This window comes from Bubalus bubalis, chromosome 4, assembly GCF_019923935.1.
Source record: "Bubalus bubalis isolate 160015118507 breed Murrah chromosome 4, NDDB_SH_1, whole genome shotgun sequence".
Classification (NCBI taxonomy): Eukaryota; Metazoa; Chordata; class Mammalia; order Artiodactyla; family Bovidae; genus Bubalus; species Bubalus bubalis.
In genome coordinates, this window is record NC_059160.1 from 39,793,480 (window position 1) to 39,813,677 (window position 20,198).

General features: G+C 39.5%; 1 protein-coding gene across 2 annotated transcripts in view; it reads right to left on the reverse strand.

Moving 5' to 3' along the window:
• Nucleotides 1-20,198, reverse strand: part of TMTC1 (transmembrane O-mannosyltransferase targeting cadherins 1) — a 304,715-nt gene that overhangs the window by 16,607 nt on the left and 267,910 nt on the right. For both annotated transcript variants that reach the window (XM_044941304.2, XM_025283452.3), the window contains 2 exons: nucleotides 2,477-2,579; nucleotides 284-419 (listed from right to left, as the gene is read on the reverse strand). In XM_044941304.2, the coding sequence (XP_044797239.1) occupies nucleotides 284-419; nucleotides 2,477-2,579 (239 nt within the window). The remainder of the gene's footprint in view (nucleotides 1-283; nucleotides 420-2,476; nucleotides 2,580-20,198) is intronic.

The window sequence follows — 20,198 nt, forward strand, 5'->3', positions numbered from 1 at the left end:
AGTCCATAGCTTCAGAAAAAAATGGACTAACTAAAATGAGAATTAAACTCCAAACTTGGTTTAGGACCATATTTTAACCAGCAGGCAAAAATGTCATTAATCAGGATATCATTTATCCTCATAGTACCATTTATGGTACTGTTCTCTGGAGAGGGGAATCTATTTTGCCTGCATTGGCAAAATTTTCTAGTACTCTGAAAGAATCTGTTCCAAATAACCAAGACTTTGATGGCCAACTGCAGGGGCTGTGGGTGACTTGCAAAGTGAAAAACAGGACCTTTACCGTTTGTACCACTCTTCAGCCACGCTGTTGTCCCCCAGTGACCTGTAGAGCCTCCCCAGGTTCACCATGGCCACATGATGGCTTGGGCTAAGTTTGATGGCCTGTTGGTAATGGGCCACTGCCTTTTCTGGAAAGCCTGCAACCAGAGGCAGGTTGGTAAGAGCACAGCATGCCTTAGTTTTAAAACAAACCAACTCTTTTTCTTCCTTTTTAACATATGAACTCTTTTAATTTCTCCTCTGGTGATGATCATTCTTATTGCAGCCATACCATTAAATCATTCAGTTTGTAAATTAGCACACATTTTGGCTTCTTGCCACCACCTAACTTTGGACCATTTAACTGTTCATTTTCACTTAAAACCTATTTCTTTTATTAAATATATTATTTTCATCAAAGTGCTTTCTGGCTATTGCCCTAGCTGATAGGATGTTTTGAAATTATCAGTGATAGGTATTTACACAAGATACTGTTGCTTCTCACTATATTCAAAGTAGAATGTGCTATTATAGAAAGAAAACTGTCATGAAGCAACTTCTGAGGGTCTATTACAATTATTCTACTGCAACCTAGTGACTGAGACACTCCTTTAAACAAGGCAGCTGCTGTATTTTGAAAATATCTTTTTAAATAGTATGTTTTTGTTTAGATGGTATTTATTGAATGGGACTTTAATAATAATAATAATAATACCAACTTGCATTGTCCAATGCACTGTATATTTTAAAACCTTTTAGTTAAACAACCTCATATGATTTTTGCAGATGTTTTGATCCTATTTAGCTGTCTTTTGAAAGCATTTAGTTCCCTCTTGGGATTTAAATGATATTAAAAAATATTATCACTTTACAGATATAGATACAGAAGTGCAAAGACATTAAGAAACTCAACAAAAATCCCAGGGCAAGTGAGGATAAAGGCCAGAACTAGAATCAAGTCTCTCCGGTATGATGAGATTCCCCAAAGAACCTTCCTTGTGAAATTATGCGTAAGTGAATGAATTGTGGAATAGTCTAAAGTTCTACATGGTGTGTTTACCTGCACAGACATCTTCTCAAGTCTATCTTCTTTGAATATAAGTTTGACCAGGAGGTGCCAAAAAAAAAACCTCTGCATGTGTAAGGGTCTATGTATAGGTCACAGGTGAGAGGGAGAATAATACCAGTACAAAAGCATGAATATAGTGGGAGTGTGGAAAGGTATACAGTGGTTAGTGAGATTTGGGGGTTGGGAGTTGGGGTGGGATATTTTGTTGTTGAAGTAGAAGGAAGAGGGCTAGATCAGGACAACAGGAGGTCTCTTCCTTTTTTGTAAAATTTTTGATACCTAATTGATTATTATGTTGCTAATGAACCAGCAGGTGGCACCATGAAACAATTTTGAAACAGTTTTACATGCAAAAATAAGGGATGTTTCCTAGGTATATCAGAATGTAAATTTATGTCCTATGGAACAGAAGAGCTTCAAATATCCTAGAAAATAAAAACCCTCTTGAGCATTTCATATCGACAAAATAATTAAAATTGAATTCGATTGCAGGGAAGGTAGTCTAATAGTTAATGAGAACAAAGTGGTGTTTTTGTATTAAATTCAAGTATCTTTTCATCCTTTCTAAGTATTCAACACATGCCAACAGTATGTGGGAGTGCAAATCATAAAGAAGACAGGATTCCTGCCCAGTAAAGTTTTACATTAAATGAGATAAAGCAAGTATATTTTATATAGCACCTGTTCTATAAGAGTATATGAATTATAATGGAACAGTTCCTTAGTATCACATAAGGAACGGTGAAATAATTCTGGAGACTTTTAAATCAGCTGTAGAAAAGTATTTACCATCTGCCAGTAAATTGATTCAGAGGCAGTTTCTGCATCATTGTAGAGAAAAGTTCATCATTTTAGATTTATAAACTTGTATAAATGCTATTCAAAGGAGACAGCTACTCATTAAATCATCAAGGCCACTTTCTGGCCACCTGGGAAGTTTTCTTAAACGATCTGACTATAAGAACTGGGCAGATTTTACCAAACTGAGACTGAAGATTTAGAAAACTGACAGCAAGTACAATGGGACGGTCAATGCGTTTCCTGCCAAGCCCAGTGAGTTCTACTTTTGAAGCATTATTTGGGTGGATTGCCACTTAGCTTGTTAGATAGTATTATCTCATCTCAACAGGTTCTCTTTAATCTCACCAGTATCAACTAGGAAAACTCCATAGTTGTTGTGTAAGTCTGAGCTGTCTGGGCATTTCTTTATTCCAGCCAGGTATATTTCCTCAGCTTCTTTAAATCTCTCCTTTAAAAAAGAACAAAGAAAAATACATGAGAGAGTTTTTTTTTTTTAATCAGCAATAAACTGAATAACAGAAATGGGAAAAGCAGAAAATAACTTACTGAACATCTGCTATGCAATAGGCACCAAGATCAAACACTACTTACTTTGAGTTAAAGTCAGTGTCAACTGCACGGATATCAATGATATCATACTTGTGTTTAATTCCTTCAGCACAAACCAGCTGATGTTTACTAAGAAGCAACATCTTGGATGTGAGAGTTGGACTATAAAGAAGGCTGAGCGCCGAAGAATTGATGCTTTTGAACTGTGGTGTTGGAGAAGTCTCTTGAGAGTCCCTTGGACTGCAAGGAGATCCAACCAGTCCATCCTAAAGGAGATCAGTCCTAGGTGTTCATTGGAGGGGCTGATGTTGAAGCTGAAACTCCAATACTTTGGCCACCTGATGTGGAGAGCTGACTCATTGGAAAAGACCCTGATGCTGGGAAAGATTGAGGGCAGGAGGAGAAGTGGACGACAGAGGATGAGAAAGTTGGATGGCATCACCGACACAATGGACATGGGTTTGGGTGAACTCCGGGAGTTGGTGATGGACAGGGAGGCCTGGCGTACTGCGGTTAATGGAGTCACAAAGAGTCAGACATGACTGAGCGACTGAACTGAACTGAACATCTGAAAGGATTTGCCCTACAGAAAAAGCTTCAAAGCAGATGTTTGAAAGGATGCCTTCCATCCCCGCAACTCTCTGGATGAAAACAGGTGATCCATTCATATAGGAATGTCTTCTGGGCTGGGTGATCTCTCTGGGAGACAGGGTTATGGTGCTTGTTCAGTCGCTAAGTTGTGTCTGACTCTTTGTGACCTCATGGGCTGCAGCATGCCAGGCTTTCCTTTCCTGGACTATCTCCTGGAGTTTGCTCAAACTCATAGGAGGCCTGGCTAATTGTCTATCAGCTGCATTTGCATGGCTAGCTCTCCCACCTATACTGTATGATTTGGGGGAGAGAATTTTTTGAAGGAGGTGGGTGTGGAGGTTGATGCTAATTATAGGAGGGCTTTGCCTATCCTTTTTTAAAAAAATATTTCTATAGCTTACCAAACCATTTGTTACTTCCCTTATCACTCTCCACTTTCCATCTCTGAGCTGCATCCTTCCAATAGGAATACAGGGTCCCTTGAGGCACACCTCCAACTCCTCCCTTTGTGGCATGGCCCACATCAATTTGCCACAGCTTCAACAGATCTTCTTCCAGATGCTTTGGTTTTCTACTCTAATGATCCACTTTAACATACTTCAATAATTCTGAATTAGTTTTTAGGCACATTTTCCACAACCATCTGAGATTGTCATGTCACACTTTCTTTTACAATATAGAAGGTAATGGCTACTTAATGACTCAAAGCCACTCAGGTTCTAACAATAACTCACAAGTAAACCACTTCCCAGTACTGCTATGAATGTCAGGTGAAAGGCAATGGTTTGGCATAAAACACAGAGCAACTTTTCCTTTCGTGTGCTCTGATCATGGACACTGTCCATAATTTTATCAGAAGTTACTACTACTAAGCATTCAAACAGACACAGGAAAAGGGAATGACAGCATCATTTTTCTCAGACATGACACCTTAAGCTTGTGACTAAAAATGCCCTGAGTACTGAACAAGAAGTCAAGACGTCTAAATCTGATTTGACACAGAAAGGCAAAGACACTTAACTCTCAGTAGAATGAACAATGCCATCTCTCTTAATCTACATACTTAAGTACCATTTAGGGAACAAAGTGTGGTTTAAATTTGGCAGATTTCTCTTATTTGAAGTGCAAATCCATAGTCCAGCAAAAATGGATTTCCATGTTTCTAAAAATGTGTTTTCTAATTGCTAAACTCAAAAGAATTGTCAAACTAAAACAAACAAAAAAAACCCTCAAAGATGAATGAAGAATCTCAAGATATCTCTTTTCAATCTATTGAAGAAAAAAAAACTTAATGAAGATATCACCCACTGTGTGTGTGCATGTTAAGTCACTTCAGTCATGTCTGACTCTTTGCCACTCTTTGCCACCCTATGGACTTAGCCCGCCAGGCTCCTCTGTCCATGGGATTCTCCAGGCAAGAATACTGGAGTGGGTTGCCATGCCCTTCTCCAGGGGACCTTGCTGACCCAGGGGTCAAACCTTCATCTCTTAAATCTCCTGCATTGGCAGGTGGGTTCTTTACCATTAGTGCCACCTGGGAAGCCCCATCACCCACTGAAGGTCTCACAAATTGGTGAGTGTACATGTGTGTGTGTTAGATGGAGACAGGCAAGTCACAAATTACATATGATCCCAATTGAATTAATAGAATAGTATTGGATATTTATTCATTTGCCCATTCATTCAGCACATGTTTTCAGTAATTGCTATAGAAAGCATAGCATAGTGATTAAGAACTGGACTGCCATATGGAGGTGCCTCAAAAAAGCTAAAAATAGAGTTGCTATATGATACAGCAATCCAAATCCTGTGCATATATCCAAACAAAGTATAATTTAAAAAGATACATGTACCCTTATGTTCATAGCAGCACTATTTACAATAGTCAAGACATGGAAACAACCTAAATGTCCATTGACAGATGAATGGATAGAGATGTGGTGTATTTATACAGTGGAATATTACTCAGCTATCAAAAAGAATGAAATAACACCATAATACCATTTGCAGCAATGTGGATGGACCTGAAGATTATCATACCAAGCAAAGTAAGTCAGAAAGAGAAAGACAAATACTATATGACATCACTATAGTATGTGGAATATAAAATACAACACAAATGAGCATAACTACAAAAAAGAAACAGACTCACAGACATTGAGAACAGACTTGGTTGCCAAGGCAGGGGGAGGTGGGTAGGAGAGAAGAGGAGGGAAGGAATGGGAGTTTGGGATTAGCAGAAGCAAACTTTTATATATAGGATGGATAAACAACAAGGTCCTACTGTATAGAACAAAGAACTATATTCAATATCCCATGATAAACTAGAACAGAAAAGAATATAAAAAAGAAAAAGATATATATATATATATATATATATATATATGCATGCTTCCCAGGTGGCACTAGTGGTAAAGAACCCACCTGCCAATGCAGGAGACATAAGAAACATGGATTTGATCCCTGGGTCAGGAATATCCCCTGGGCAACCCACTCCAGTATTCTTGCCCGGGGAATCCCATGGACAGAGGAGCCTGGTGGGCTACAGTCCATAGGGTCAGAAAGAGTTGGATGACTGAAATGACCTAGCACATGTGTGCGTGCGTGTGTGCGCGTGCACACACACACACACACACACACACATGACTGAATCACTGTGCTATACAGCAGAAATTAACACAATATTGTAAATCAACTGTACATCAATAAAACTAGAAAAAGGAATTGGGCTACCAGTGCTTGGCACATGGATTGGAATCCCAACCCCACCATTTACTGTCCCTATGACTTTACTTCCCCTCTATGTTGCCAAGTGTAAAGGAATAACCTATTTCAGAAGGTTGTTCTGAAGATTAAGTGGATTGAAACAGTTGAAGCCCTCAGGACAATGCCTAGCAAGTAGCACTTTGTCATGTTAGCCTCTACCCTTATTACTACTACTAGGAATAGTATTTGTTGAGCACATTTAAATACAAAGATGGCATTAGTATCAAACACTAACACTGGTCATAACACAAGAAAATCGAGATTTTAAAGAAATGGTTACCCAGTTTCAGATTAGCCAGGGCATTGTTTCTCTGGCTGCCTCTAAGAAGTTGTTTACTGACCTCTGTATCAGAGATGATTAAAAAAATTAAAAGGAAGAACATTCAAGTTACTTACTTTTTCTCATATAGGGTTAACTAAAGGGCTTTGATGGGAAATGCCACGTGGACAGCGTTGCAACACCTGATATGGCCACAGTAACAATACCAGGGAACTTGGGCTCAAGATCGCGTGCACTTACCTCTTTACTACACTGCTCACATTGAATTGTATTCCGTAGTCCAGTTGTCTTTGAGCTTCTTCAATAGATACATTTTGTTTCATTCCTCCCCAGGTCTTGGGCATCTGTCTCCCAGGGGTATAAGTAGTAGCACCGCCCACGTGTCAAGTATATAGCGGAGACAGAAGAGTGGGTAACAGACAATTCTACCCTCACAGACAAGACAGTGAGATTTGGGCAAGAGGGAGACACTGTGATGGCTGGGAACACTGTCACAAAAGCAAGGTGCTTGGGAAGCAAACAGGAGTGACACCCAGACTGGTGTTTAATAGATTCTCTACACCTGTGCTATGCTATGCTATGCTAAGTCACTTCAGTCGTGTCCGACTCTGTGCAACCCTAGAGACGACAGCCCACCAGGCTCCCCCGTCCCTGGGATTCTCCAGGCAAGAACACTGGAGTGGGTCTGCCAAGATTCAAATGCCAGGAAATGCAGGTTACCATTAACTCCAGCAACTGTATAATATGAAAATGTGCTTGAAAAAAATCTGTGCCATTTGAGATCTTAAAAATATCCTTATAACTAAACTGTGAGAGAGTTGAAAGATATTTTTCCTGAAAGGAATAAAATTGATGTCCTCATATTCTAAGTTGCTGGAGTCAAATACAAGAGCTTTCAAGTGCAATTACTGTTGTGCCTGATTTAATTTTACTTTCCCCCCACATTTCTGGCTGCTCCAAAAAGGCAAAGAGATCACCTTTTTCATCTAAAATCCATTTTTGGATTTATGAGCTGGGTCTCCACTAGAAATGCAATTTTCAAAGTCCAAAGAAGTAATGCGATTTAAAAGACCATCCATGTCTAGAGAAAGTAATCACATTCCTGTGCCTTTGGTATCCCCAAGGGCAGCCTCCAGACTCGGGTTCTATGAAAAATGTTTTCAATATCTGTTTTTCTTGTCCTTTCACTTGACTGTAAATTTCAAAGAATGATTAACTCCACTTATTAAAAAACGTAAAGGAGCCACCAGTGCAGGAGAAAAATGCTTTCTAGGTATTTATTTAAAACAAATTTCACCTTCTCTGGAAGGGTAGTGCATTTATCTTCAAAAACAGTATTCTTAATCCCTCAAGTTCAGTTTCATTTACCTCATCTGGCTAGATGTCCTGACTTAAGCTGATCACTCCCAATCTCTACTGACTTGTGAGAGCCAGAGGAAATGAATATAAGCTATTTATAGGGCAACTTTAATTAAAAATGTTTGTGACCCGGAGAATAGTTCTGACAAATAATATGGCCACCAGAGTCCCCAGCCAACCACTGCCTCAGCATGAAATCAGCCTTCGAGGACAGTGGTTAAAAATGGGCAGCGTATAGCCATGGGCCCCACTCCAAGGCTCAAAAGAATTTTCAGTGGGGTGGAAACAAAAAAGCCTGGGGGGAGAGATAAAATGCTCTCAACATCTCCACATTGAATGTGCTGTAATTACCGACATGGCATGCTTTTTACCTCAAGGAAGGGAAAGTGAGAAGTAGATCTGAAAACGGGCCTTTTGTCATTTACTCTCTCGGACCAACTGATATGTCTGGAAAAGATTTCTTATACTTCAAACTGCAGCAACCAGGAGAGCAAATGGCCATGGGCTCAATGCAGCTATCTTCAAACTTCTGGTTTGCACTCTAAAACTTACTGAGGACCCCAAAGAGCTTTGTTTATATGATGTACATTTATGAACATTTACCACAACAGAAATGAAGCAGACATTTTTCTTTAATAAACTGATAATAAACCATATTTACTTAAAATAATAAACCAACAACCAATAACACATTCATAAGAAAATATATTTTTCCAAAGCAAAAAAAAAAAAAAAAAATTCAGTGAGAAGACTGATATTATTTTCTATTTTTCCAAGTATTTTAAATATCTGGATTGATAGAAGATAGCTGGGTTCTTATATCTACTTTTGCACTAATCTATTTCTGTATGTTTTTTAGCTGAAGTATGTGAAGGAATGTGGTCTCACACAGACATTCAGTTAGAAAGGGGAGAATGTTTTCATATTCTTTTCATGACTGTGAATACATCATGTAGCCTATAAAAAATTACTGTATACTTGGGCAAGAATGAGAGTAAAAAAGGCAAATTACCTGTGACTATTATAAAAACTGCACAAACCTTCTCGGACCACAGGGGGCCTAGTCAACCCTTTGTGAACAGCTGCTTAATGAATGGCCTGTAACACGTTCTTACTGGATGGCAGGTGTAGGGTGAGATGTTCCACAGTGGTGAAAGACCTACAGAGATGGAGCAGGAAGGCTGTGCGCTCTGACATCACGGCCGTGTGTCTGGTCTGCTTCCCACTACTTTGACTCTGACCAATGATGTGCACACACAGATCTGCCAGGGATCTCCCCATTAGCCAAATGACTATTTACCATTACAAGCCTGGCAAATGTAGGACCACTCGACATTTAAATTCATGTCAGTGACTTCTCCAAGCAGCTCTTTAAAACACAATGGCTCAGAACATAAAGCAGAGATGCCTCATTTCTCAGCCTCTTCTTTGCTTTTATTTTCTTTGTAAAACAGTTCTTTCCCCATCAGTCACTGACATGGACGTTTATGAGAAAGGTGCTGCCAATATTTTGATGTCTAATACTCTTTCTCATTTGACTGAAATGAATCAATTAACTTGGCATTCCTCCTCACCAAGGAATTTGGGTATTTCTAATCCTCAATTTTCTCCTTACCCAGCAGACTGTGATCAACATTACCCTGTGACAATTTAAGAAAGAAATGATGACTTTAAAGAGGAAATACCAAGAATCAAAAAAGCTAAAATATGACAAATGTAAGTGACAGTGTGTAACAGTCAACAGACCAGGAAAAGGGTGGCCAAAGAAACCCCCCCCCCCAAAAAAAAGAAAGAGAGACCAGGAAGAGTGGAAGGGGAGCTACATATTCATGGAATTGCAGCTTTCTCCATTTCCAAATGGTTCTCCTGTTCTTCTGTCCTCATTCTACGTACTTCCAGGCACACAACTTTGCTCCCCAAAGAGGAAGGAATCATACTGTTCCCCACTGCACAGCCCTCAGCTGGTCTAATTTCTGTAGCCAGAAAACTTTTCCTAATGATTTTTTATCTCGTTGATATCTATATGTTCTTAAGGTACCAAGCTGAATTTCACTCTTTGGCCAGTGATCCTCTCCCCAAACACCCACTGCTCACATTAGATCAGGTCCCTATGACACTCACACTGGTACTCTTTTTGCACACTTGTCACAACTGGGTGAGGTGTTGGGCAGAGGGTGGTAATTATTCCCCTAAGAGTATTCTTCCCTTTTAGACTCTAAGTTCCATGAGTCAAGGCCCATACCTTGCAACTTCTTCTAATACTTGGTGATACTTAAGTGCTCAATAAATAAGAATTGAATACTTAAATCGATAAATTATGTTAGGGTTCAGCTCAAGGTGACCTGACCATACATGCAATGGTATATGTGTCTGAATCTACCCCAAAGATGACACTTTTCAAACAAGAGAAATTGACCTTATTTTTGATCTATACTTCTAATTTATATTTTATTGTTCCAATTTTCTTTTCATTCTTGTATCAGTTAAAGTCATATCCCCAGACACTTAAAGAAACATATTTTAAGTGTTATCAAATTAATTAATTGAGTTTTTCCATAGGCTGGCAATAATTTACAGTGATAATGTTATAATTTACAGGATGATAATGTTAACTTTATTTCCTTTACTGCTGTGTAATGCAAGCTATATAATCTATGGCAAGAGGAGGCTGGTTAAAAATGATGGTGGGCTTGTAAATGTTTACAACCCTATCTGTGAAGCTGGAGTATAGCCAGTTCTGAATGCTAATGAAGAACCAAAAGAGACTAGTAAGCCAGAGACCACCTAGACTTTGAACCTAAGAGTATTTTCTATTCTGTTTTCTTGACTCCTGTGCTGCAGTAGACACAGAGTGGCAACTTTCTTCTGCATCCTTTTATGTATTTAACATCTATGACAACCAACCCTGCTGGGTTTCGTCTGTCGTTTTTCCTCTCCTTTTCCACATGGATATTTGTACACCTAACCTCATTAACTACAGCCTATTACCACAGTCCAGTCCTGGGACCCCAGCATTATATGCTGAAAGAGCAGTGGGAGAGGAGTCAAGTTACAGTCTCCAGTCTTGGTCCTGACACTAGTTATCTGAATGACCTTGAGCAAACTTAATTCTGTGCACTTCATATTTCTATCTGCAAAATGAGGAGGTTTAACAGTTCTTTAAGGTTCCCTCTACACACTACTCTTCCATTTTCTCCTAAGATAAATTAGCTAACCACAATATAGATGCATTTACTTGAAGTCCTAAATCTATCTTTCCAGTCTTGATCTCTTGCACTGTTACCTGTCCACATGCTATTTCCATTTAAACGTCCCACTAACATTCAAGAGAGAGGTTACAGACTGCTGGTAGCATACTGTATTAGTACCATTCTTTTAGAAACCAACTTAGTAATGCATCTCAAGAGTCATGAAATATGCAGATACACGTTGATATGGGAATACTTCTGGAAATCTATCATTAGGAAATGATCCAAAATACTGGATCATAAAGAAGAAAAAGTCATACACACACACAGAAGAACCTGAATGACCAACAGTTAAGATATTATATGATAATTCATCATTTCATAAACTAGTAAGTAGGTATTAAAATGGTATTTATAAAGATCATTTAACAGTATGAAAATGTGTATAATATTATATATAACATAATGGAAAGTCAAAAGAACAGGATATAAACTATATGTGACTATTAAACACCAAAACAAAAAATGCTAACTTGAAAAGATATTTCCATCTGTATGTTCACTGCAACATTATTTATAATAGCCAAGCTACATAAAGTGTCCATTGATGGATGACTGGATAAATAAATGTGACACATACACACACACATATATGCACACACAGTGGAATATTATTTGGTCAAAAAGAGAACATAATCTTGCCATTTGCAGCAACATGGATAGAACTTAAGGACATTATGCTAACTGAAATAAGTCAGAGAAAGACAAATATTATATAATCTCACATATAAAAACCTCACAGAAAACAAAAACATGAATCATATTCCATGACTTCAGAATATAATACATAGCTGCAGTAATCAAGACAGTATGGTACTGGCACAAAAACAGTCACACAGGTCAATGGAACAGAATAGAGGGTTCATAAATAAACCTATGCACTTATGATCAATTAATCTACAACAAAGTAGGCAAGAATATACAGTGGAGAAAAACAACCTCTTCAATAAGTGTTGCTGGGAAAACTAGACAGCTACATGTAAAATAATGAAATCAGAACATTCTCTAACATGTACAAAAATAAACTCAAAATGGGTAAGACCTAAATATGAGACCACAAATCATAAAACTCCAGAGGAAATATAGTCAGCACTTATTCTTTGATATAAGTCAGCACTTATTCTTTGATATAAGTCATAGTGGTATTTTTTTGGATCTGTGTCCTACAGCAAAGGAAATAGAAGCAAAAATAAACAAAGGTAACCTAATTAAACTTTAAAGCTTTTGCATGGCAAAATAAACCATTGACAAAACAAAAAGACAGCCTTCTGAGTGGGAGAAAATATTTGCAAATGATATGATTGATAAGGAGTTAATTTCCAAAATATATAAAGAGCTCATACAACTCAATATCAAAATAAACAAAAACGTAATTGAAAAATGGGCAGAAGACCTGAATAGATATTCTTCCAAAGAAGAGATGCAGATGGTCAATAGACACAATAGATGGCCAATGAAAAGATTCTTAGTATCACTAACCATCAGATCAGATCAGATCAGATCAGTCGCTCAGTCGTGTCCAACTCTTTGAGACCCCATGAATCGCAGCACGCCAGGCCTCCCTGTCTATCACCAACTCCCAGAGTTCACTGAGACTTATGTCCATCGAGTCAATGATGCCATCCAGCCATCTCATCCTCTGTCGTCCCCTTCTCCTCCTGGCCCCAATCCCTCCCAGCATCAGAGTCTTTTCCAATGAGTCAACTCTTCGCATCAGGTGGCCAAAGTACTGGAGTTTCAGCTTTAGCATCATTCCTTCCAAAGAAATCCCAGGGCTTATCTCCTTCAGAATGGACTGGTTGGATCTCCTTGCAGTCCAAGGGACTCCCAAGAGTCTTCTCCAACACCACACTTCAAAAGCATCAATTCTTCGGCGCTCAGCCTTCTTCACAGTCCAACTCTCACATCCATACATGACCACAGGAAAAACCATAGCCTTGACTAGATGAACATTTGTTGGCAAAGTAATGTCTCTGCTTTTGAATATGCTATCTAGGTTGGTCATAGCTTTCCTTCCAAGGAGTAAGCGTCCTTTAATTTCATGGCTGTAGTCACCATCTGTAGTGATTTTGGAGCCCAGAAAAATAAAGTCTGACACTGTTTCCTCTGTTTCCCATCTATTTCCCATGAAGTGGTTGGACTGGATGCCATGATCTTCATTTTCTGAATGTTGAGCTTTAAGCCAACTTTTTCACTCTCCACTTTCACTTTCATCAAGAGGCTTTTGAGTTCCTCTTCACTTTCTGCCATAAGGGTGGTGTCATCTGCATATCTGAGGTTATTGATATTTCTCCTGGCAATCTTGATTCCAGCTTGTGTTTCTTCCAGTTCAGCGTTTCTCATGATGTACTCTGCATAGAAGTTAAATAAACAGGGTGACAATATACAGCCTTGACGTACTCCTTTTCCTTTGGAACCAGTCTGTTGTTCCATGTCCAGTTCTAACTGTTGCTTCCTGACCTGCATACAAATGTCTCAAGAGGCAGATCAGGTGGTCTGGTGTTCCGATCTCTTTCAGAATTTCCCACAGTTTATTGTGATCCACACAGTCAAAGGCTTTGGCATAGTCAATAAAGCAGAAATAGATGTTTTTCTGGAACTCTCTTGCTTTTTCTATGATCCAGCAGATGTTGGCAATTTGATCTCTGGTTCCTCTGCCTTTTCTAAAACCAGCTTGAACATCAGGAAGTTCACGGTTCACATTCTACTGAAACCTGGCTTGGAGAAATTTGAGCATTACTTTACTAGCGTGTCAGATGACTGCAATTGTGTGGTAGTTTGAGCATTCTTTGGCATTGCCTTTCTTTGGGATTGGAATGAAAATCAACCTTTTCCAGTCCTGTGGCCACTGCTGAGTTTTCCAAATTTGATGGCATATTGAGTGCAGCACTTTCACAGCATCATCTTTCAGGATTTGGAATAGCTGAACTGGAATTCCATCACCTCCACTAGCTTTGTTCATAGTGATGCTTTCTAAGGCCCACTTGACTTCACATTCCAGGATGTCTGGCTCTAGGTCAGTGATCACACCATCGTGATTATCTGGGCCGTGAAGCTGCACGGTCGCAGGAGGGCCTAGAGGAGCTATCCCACATTGAAGGTCAGGAAGGGCAGCGGTGAGGAGATACCCCTTGCCCAAGGTAAGGAGCAATGGCTGCGCTTTGCTGGAGCACCGTGAAGAGATACCCCACGCCCAAGGTAAGAGAAACCCAAGTAAGACGGTAGGTGTTGCAAGTGGGCATCAGAGGGCAAACACACTGAAACCATACTCACAGAAAACTAGTCAATCTAATCACACTAGGACCACAGCCTTGTCTAACTCAATGAAACTAAGCCATGCCCGTGGGGCAACCCAAGACGGGCAGGTCATGGTGGAGAGATCTGACAGAATGTGGTCCACTGGAGAAGGGAATGGCAAATCACTTCAGTATTCTTGCCTTGAGAACCCCATGAACAGTATGAAAAGGCAAAACGATAGGATACTGAAAGAGAAACTCCCCAGGTCAGTAGGTGCCCAATATGCTACTGGAGATCGGTGGAGAAATAACTCCAGAAAGAATGAAGGGATGGAGCCAAAGCAAAAACAATACCCAGCTGTGGATGTGACTGGGGATAGAAGAGAGGTCCGATGCTGTAAAGAGCAATATTGCATAGGAACCTGTAATGTCAAGTCCATGAATCAAGGCAAATTGGAAGAGGTCAAACAAGAGATGGCAAGAGTGAATGTCGACATTCTAGGAATCAGCGAACTGAAATGGACTGGAATGGGTGAATTTAACTCAGATGACCATTATATCTACTACTGTGGGCAGGAATCCCTCAGAAGAAATGGAGTGGCCATCATGGTCGACAAAAGGGTCCGAAATGCAGTACTTGGATGCAATCTCATAAACGACAGAATGATCTCTGTTCATTTCCAAGGCAAACCATTCAATATCACAGTAATCCAAGTCTATGCCCCAACCAGTAATGCTGAAGAAGCTGAAGCTGAACGGTTCTATGAAGATCTACAAGACCTCTTAGAACTAACACCTAAAAAAGATGTCCTTTTCATTATAGGGGACTGGAATGCAAAACTAGGAAGTCAAGAAACACCTGGAGTAACAGGCAAATTTGGCCTTGGAATACGGAATGAAGCAGGGCAAAGACTAATAGAGTTTTGCCAAGAAAATGCACTGGTTATAGCAAACACCCTCTTCCAACAACACAAGAGAAGACTCTATACATGGACATCACCAGATGGTCAACACCGAAATCAGATTGATTATATTCTTTGCAGCCAAAGATGGAGAAGCTCTATACAGTCAGCAAAAACAAGACCAGGAGCTGACTGTAGCTCAGATCATGAACTCTGTATTACCAAATTCAGACTGAAACTGAAGAAAGTAGGGAAAACCACTAGACCATTCAGGTATGCCCTAAATCAAATCCCTTATGATCATACAGTGGAAGTGAGAAATAGATTTAAGGGCCTAGATCTGATAGATGGAGTGCCTGATGAACTATGGAATGAGGTTCGTGACATTGTACAGGAGACAGGGATCAAGACCATTCCCATGGAAAAGAAATGCAAAAAAGCAAAATGGCTGTCTGGGGAGGCCTTACAAATAGCTGTGAAAAGAAGAGAAGCGAAAAGCAAAGGAGAAAAGGAAAGATATAAACATCTGAATGCAGAGTTCCAAAGAATAGCAAGAAGAGATAAGAAAGCCTTCTTCAGCGTTCAAGGCAAAGAAATAGAGGAAAACAACAGAATGGGAAAGACTAGGGATCTCTTCAAGAAAATCAGAGATACCAAAGGAACATTTCATGCAAAGATGAGCTCGATAAAGGACAGAAATGGTATGGACCTAACAAAAGCAGAAGATATTAAGAAGAGATGGCAAGAATACACAGAAGAACTGTACAAAAAAGATCTTCACAACCCAGAAAATCACTAATCATCAGGGAAGTGCAAATCAAACCATGATGAGATATCACCTCACACCCATCAGGATGGCTATCATCAAAAAGAGCCCAACTGTATGTAAAATAGATAAACAACAAGGACCTACTGTATAGCACAGGGAACTATACTCAATAGGTTGTAATAACCTATATGGAAAAAGAATCTAAAAACGATTGGTACCCCAGGTGGTGTTAGTGGTAAAGAATCCGCCTGCCAATGCAGGAGCATAAAAGACATGGGTTTGGGTTTGATAACTGGGTCCAGAAGATCCCCTGGAGGAGGATGTGGCAACCTACTCCAGTATTCTTGCCTGGAGAATCCCATGGACAGAAGAGCCTGGAGGGCCCTAGTCCACAGGGTTGTAAAGAGCTGGACACGACTGAAGTGACTTAGTGTCATACATATATATATGTGTCACTTAGTGTCATATATATATATGCATGTGTGTGTGTGTCTGTGTGTGTCTCTGTGTGTATTTATAACTGACCCACTTTGCTGTACACCTGAAACTAACACAACATTGTAAACCTACCATACTTAGATTAAAAAAATTAATAACTTTTAAAAAAGGAACAAATGCTGGTGAGGATGTAAAGGAAGGGGAATCTTTGTACACTGTTGACAGGAATGTAAATTGATGCAGCTACTGTGAAAAACTGTATAGCCGTTTCTCAAAAACTAAAAATAGAACTATCATATGACCCAGCAACTCGATTCCTGATTATATATCCAAAAAAACCCCAAAACACTATTTTGAGAAGATACATGCACTCTAATATCATAGCAGCATTATTTCCAACAGCCAAGATATGGACTCAATCGAAGTGTCCATCAACCAATAAATGGATAAATAATATATCATATTAATATATCTACATCTATAATCTATCTATAGAAATGGAATACTATACAGCCATACAAAAGAATGAAATTTTGCCATTTGCAACAACATAGAGGGTATTATGTTAAGTGAAATAAATCAGTGAAAGACAAATATTGTATGATATCACTTATATGTGGAATTGGGCTTCCCTAGGAGAAGGCAATGGCACCCAACTCCAGTACTCTTGCCTGGAAAATCCCATGGATGGAGGAGCCTGGTAGGCTGAAGCCCATGGGGTCGCTAAGAGTCAGACACGACTGAGCCACTTCACTTTCACTTTTCACTTTCATGCATTGGAGAAGGAAATGGCAACCCACTCCAGTGTTCTTGCCTGGAGAATCCCAGGGACGGCGGAGCCTGGTGGGCTGCCTTCTATGGGGTGGCACAGAGTAGGACACGACTGAAGTGACTTAGCAGCAGCAGCAGCAGCAGTGGCTCAGATGGCAAATAATCTGCTTGCAATGCAGGAGACTTGGGCTCAATTCCTGGGTAGGGAAGATCTCCTGCAGTGGGAATGGCTACCCACTCCAGTTCTTGCCTTGAGAATTCTATGGACAGAAGAGCCTGGTAGGTTACAGTCCATGGGGTTGCAAAGAGTCGGACACGACTGAGTGACTAACACTTTCACTTCACTTTCATACATGGAATTAAAAAACTGCAACAAACTAGTGAATATAACAAAAACGAAACAGACTCATAGATAGAACAAACCCGTGGTTATCAGTAGGGAGAAAGAAGCGGGGATGGGCAATATAGGGGCAGGGGATTAAGACAGGCAAACTATTATGTATGAAATAAGTTACAAGGATATATTCTATAACACAGGGAATACAGCCAATTTTTATAATAAATATAAATACAGCATGATCTTTAGAATTGTGAATCAGTATATTGTACACCTGTAACATATAATATCAAAGATCAACTATATTTCAATTAAAAAAATGTAAAAAAAACACCCTGGCCCACCAAGATCATAGACGCAGAAAATAAATTCCCAGAGGCAGGAGAAAGGGGTCTTTGCAACCCCATGGACTGTAGCCTGCTAGGCTCCTCTGTCCATGGAATTCTCCAGGCAAGAATACTGGTGTGGGCAGTTGTTCCCTCCTCCAGGAGATCTTCCCAATCCAGGAATAGAATCCATGTCTCCTGCATTGCAGACGGATCCTTTGCCATCTGAGCCACCAGGGAAGGCCAAGAATACTGGAGTGGGTAGCTTATCCCTTCACCAGCGGATCTTCCCAACCCAGGAATCAAACTCTTTACCAGCTGAGCTACCAGAAAAGCCCAATAATATCATATTTCAACTATATTTCAATTAAAAATGTAAAAAAAAAGCCCCAGACCACCAAGATCATAAACACAGAGAATAGATTCCCGGAGGCAGGGGAAAGGGGTGGATAAAATCTGTGAAGGGGGTCAAAAGACACAAACTTTCACTTACAAGGTGATTAAGTCCTAGGGATGTAATGTATAGTATGGTGACCATACTTAATAACACTGTCTTGCATAGAAGAGTAAATCTTAAAAGTTCTTATCATACACAAAAAATTTTGTAACTATGTATGGTGCTGAACTTATTGTGCTAATCATTTTGCAAGATATACAAATATTGTATCATTCATTATATTGTATATCTGAAACAAATATGTTAATTATGCATGCATGCATGCTAAGTCACTTTAGCTGTGTCCAACTCTTTGTAACCCTATGGACTATAGCCCACTAGACTCCTCTGGCCGTGGACTTCTCCAGGCAAGAATATGGAGTGGCAAACTGGTGTTATGTAACAGCCTAGAGGGGTGGGATGGGTATGCAAGAGGGAGGGGACATAGGTGTACCTATGACTGATTCATGTTGATGTTTGGCAGAAACCTACACAATACTGTACAGCAATTATTCTTCAATTAAAAATAAATAAATTTAACAAAAAAAGAAAATAACTGCAGTTAAAGGTTTAAATAAAAAAGAATATTGGAGTGGGTTGCCATACCCTCCTTCAGGGGATCTTCCCAACCCAGGGAGTGAACCCGTGTTTCTTACTCTCCTGCAGGTGGGTTCTTTAGCACTAGTGCCACCTGGGAAACCCCCAATATCTCAATTATACCTCCACTGGAAAAAATAAGTATATTCAAAAGACCTACAGTATATTAAAAATGGTAATATGTTGTTTCCAGATATTACAGGTGAAAGGTGAATTTTATTTTCTTTGATCTTTCCATGCTTTCCATTAGATTTTTATATTATTAGTGTAATTTTATTTCTTCTGTATCTGAAATCTTGCTTCTCCTGGGCTTCCCCACAGCTCTCATTGGCCATATATCTCCTAAGTCCTTTAGGTGCTCTGCTCTGGAGTTTTTAATTTTCTAATATTTTTCTCTTTCAGCCTTCACATGTGCACAGTTTCTAAGTACAAAAGGATTCTTCTTCCATAATAGAGTCTATCCATTCCCACACTATCTTCCTGAAACATGGCTTTCAACTATGCATTTAAAAGCCTTCTCCAAAATACTGCCATATTTCTACAATGTTTAAAACACTTTCTTCAGACACCTAATTTTCTTCCTATTATATATCACTTTCAAATCTGTGCTTCACCATGGGCCTTAATATTCTCCTTCATATAAGGTGTTTTCAAATTATTGGCCTACTTTACAGATTTCCTTTCTCAAATTCTCTATTATGCCCAAATAGACTTACTTGCTACCTTCAAGTTCCAACAGAATAAGGAGCAAAGTGTTAGTTTCAGACAAAGTCTGAAACAGTTAATATCATTATTTTTAGGGTTTTATGTAATAGAAACGTAGTCTCAAGCCAGGGAAGTATTTCTTATCCTCCTGAAATTACCGAACTATAATTTAAGAAACCAGTTTCATTTGGGAGCCATTTTGTCATAGAGAAAATGGACAATCCAGAGCCTACGTAAAGCACATGACCAGAAGGAAAGTATTTAGAAATCAGGGTAAACTAGAAACAAGTTTAGTATAGAAAAGAGTTGTTCAGAAAAATGACAAGGTGGTTGTGCTCATAAACCATAGACTATTACTCAGCCATGAAACTGAATGCATTTGAGTCAGTTCTAATGAAGTAGATGGGTCAGTTCTAATGAGGTTCAAGAGGGAGGGGATATATGTGTACCTATGATTGGATTATGCTGATGTATGGCAGAAATCAACACAATATTGTAAAGCAATTACCTTCCAATTAAGAATATATAAATGAAAAAATCCCAAAATCTAAAAACTGGGCTCAATAAGCTATCACTTGGGCGCAGCCCAGAGGAAGCAGATCGCAGGACTGTTGATTTCAGCTCCATACAGGAAAGGGTTCTCTAACACTGTGGGCCACCACAACCACGGTGAGCATGGGCTGGGCACGTGCACATACGGTGGTCCTGGAAGATGGCCAGTCAAGTGACGGAAGGGTTACCAGTGTGTTACAGATTG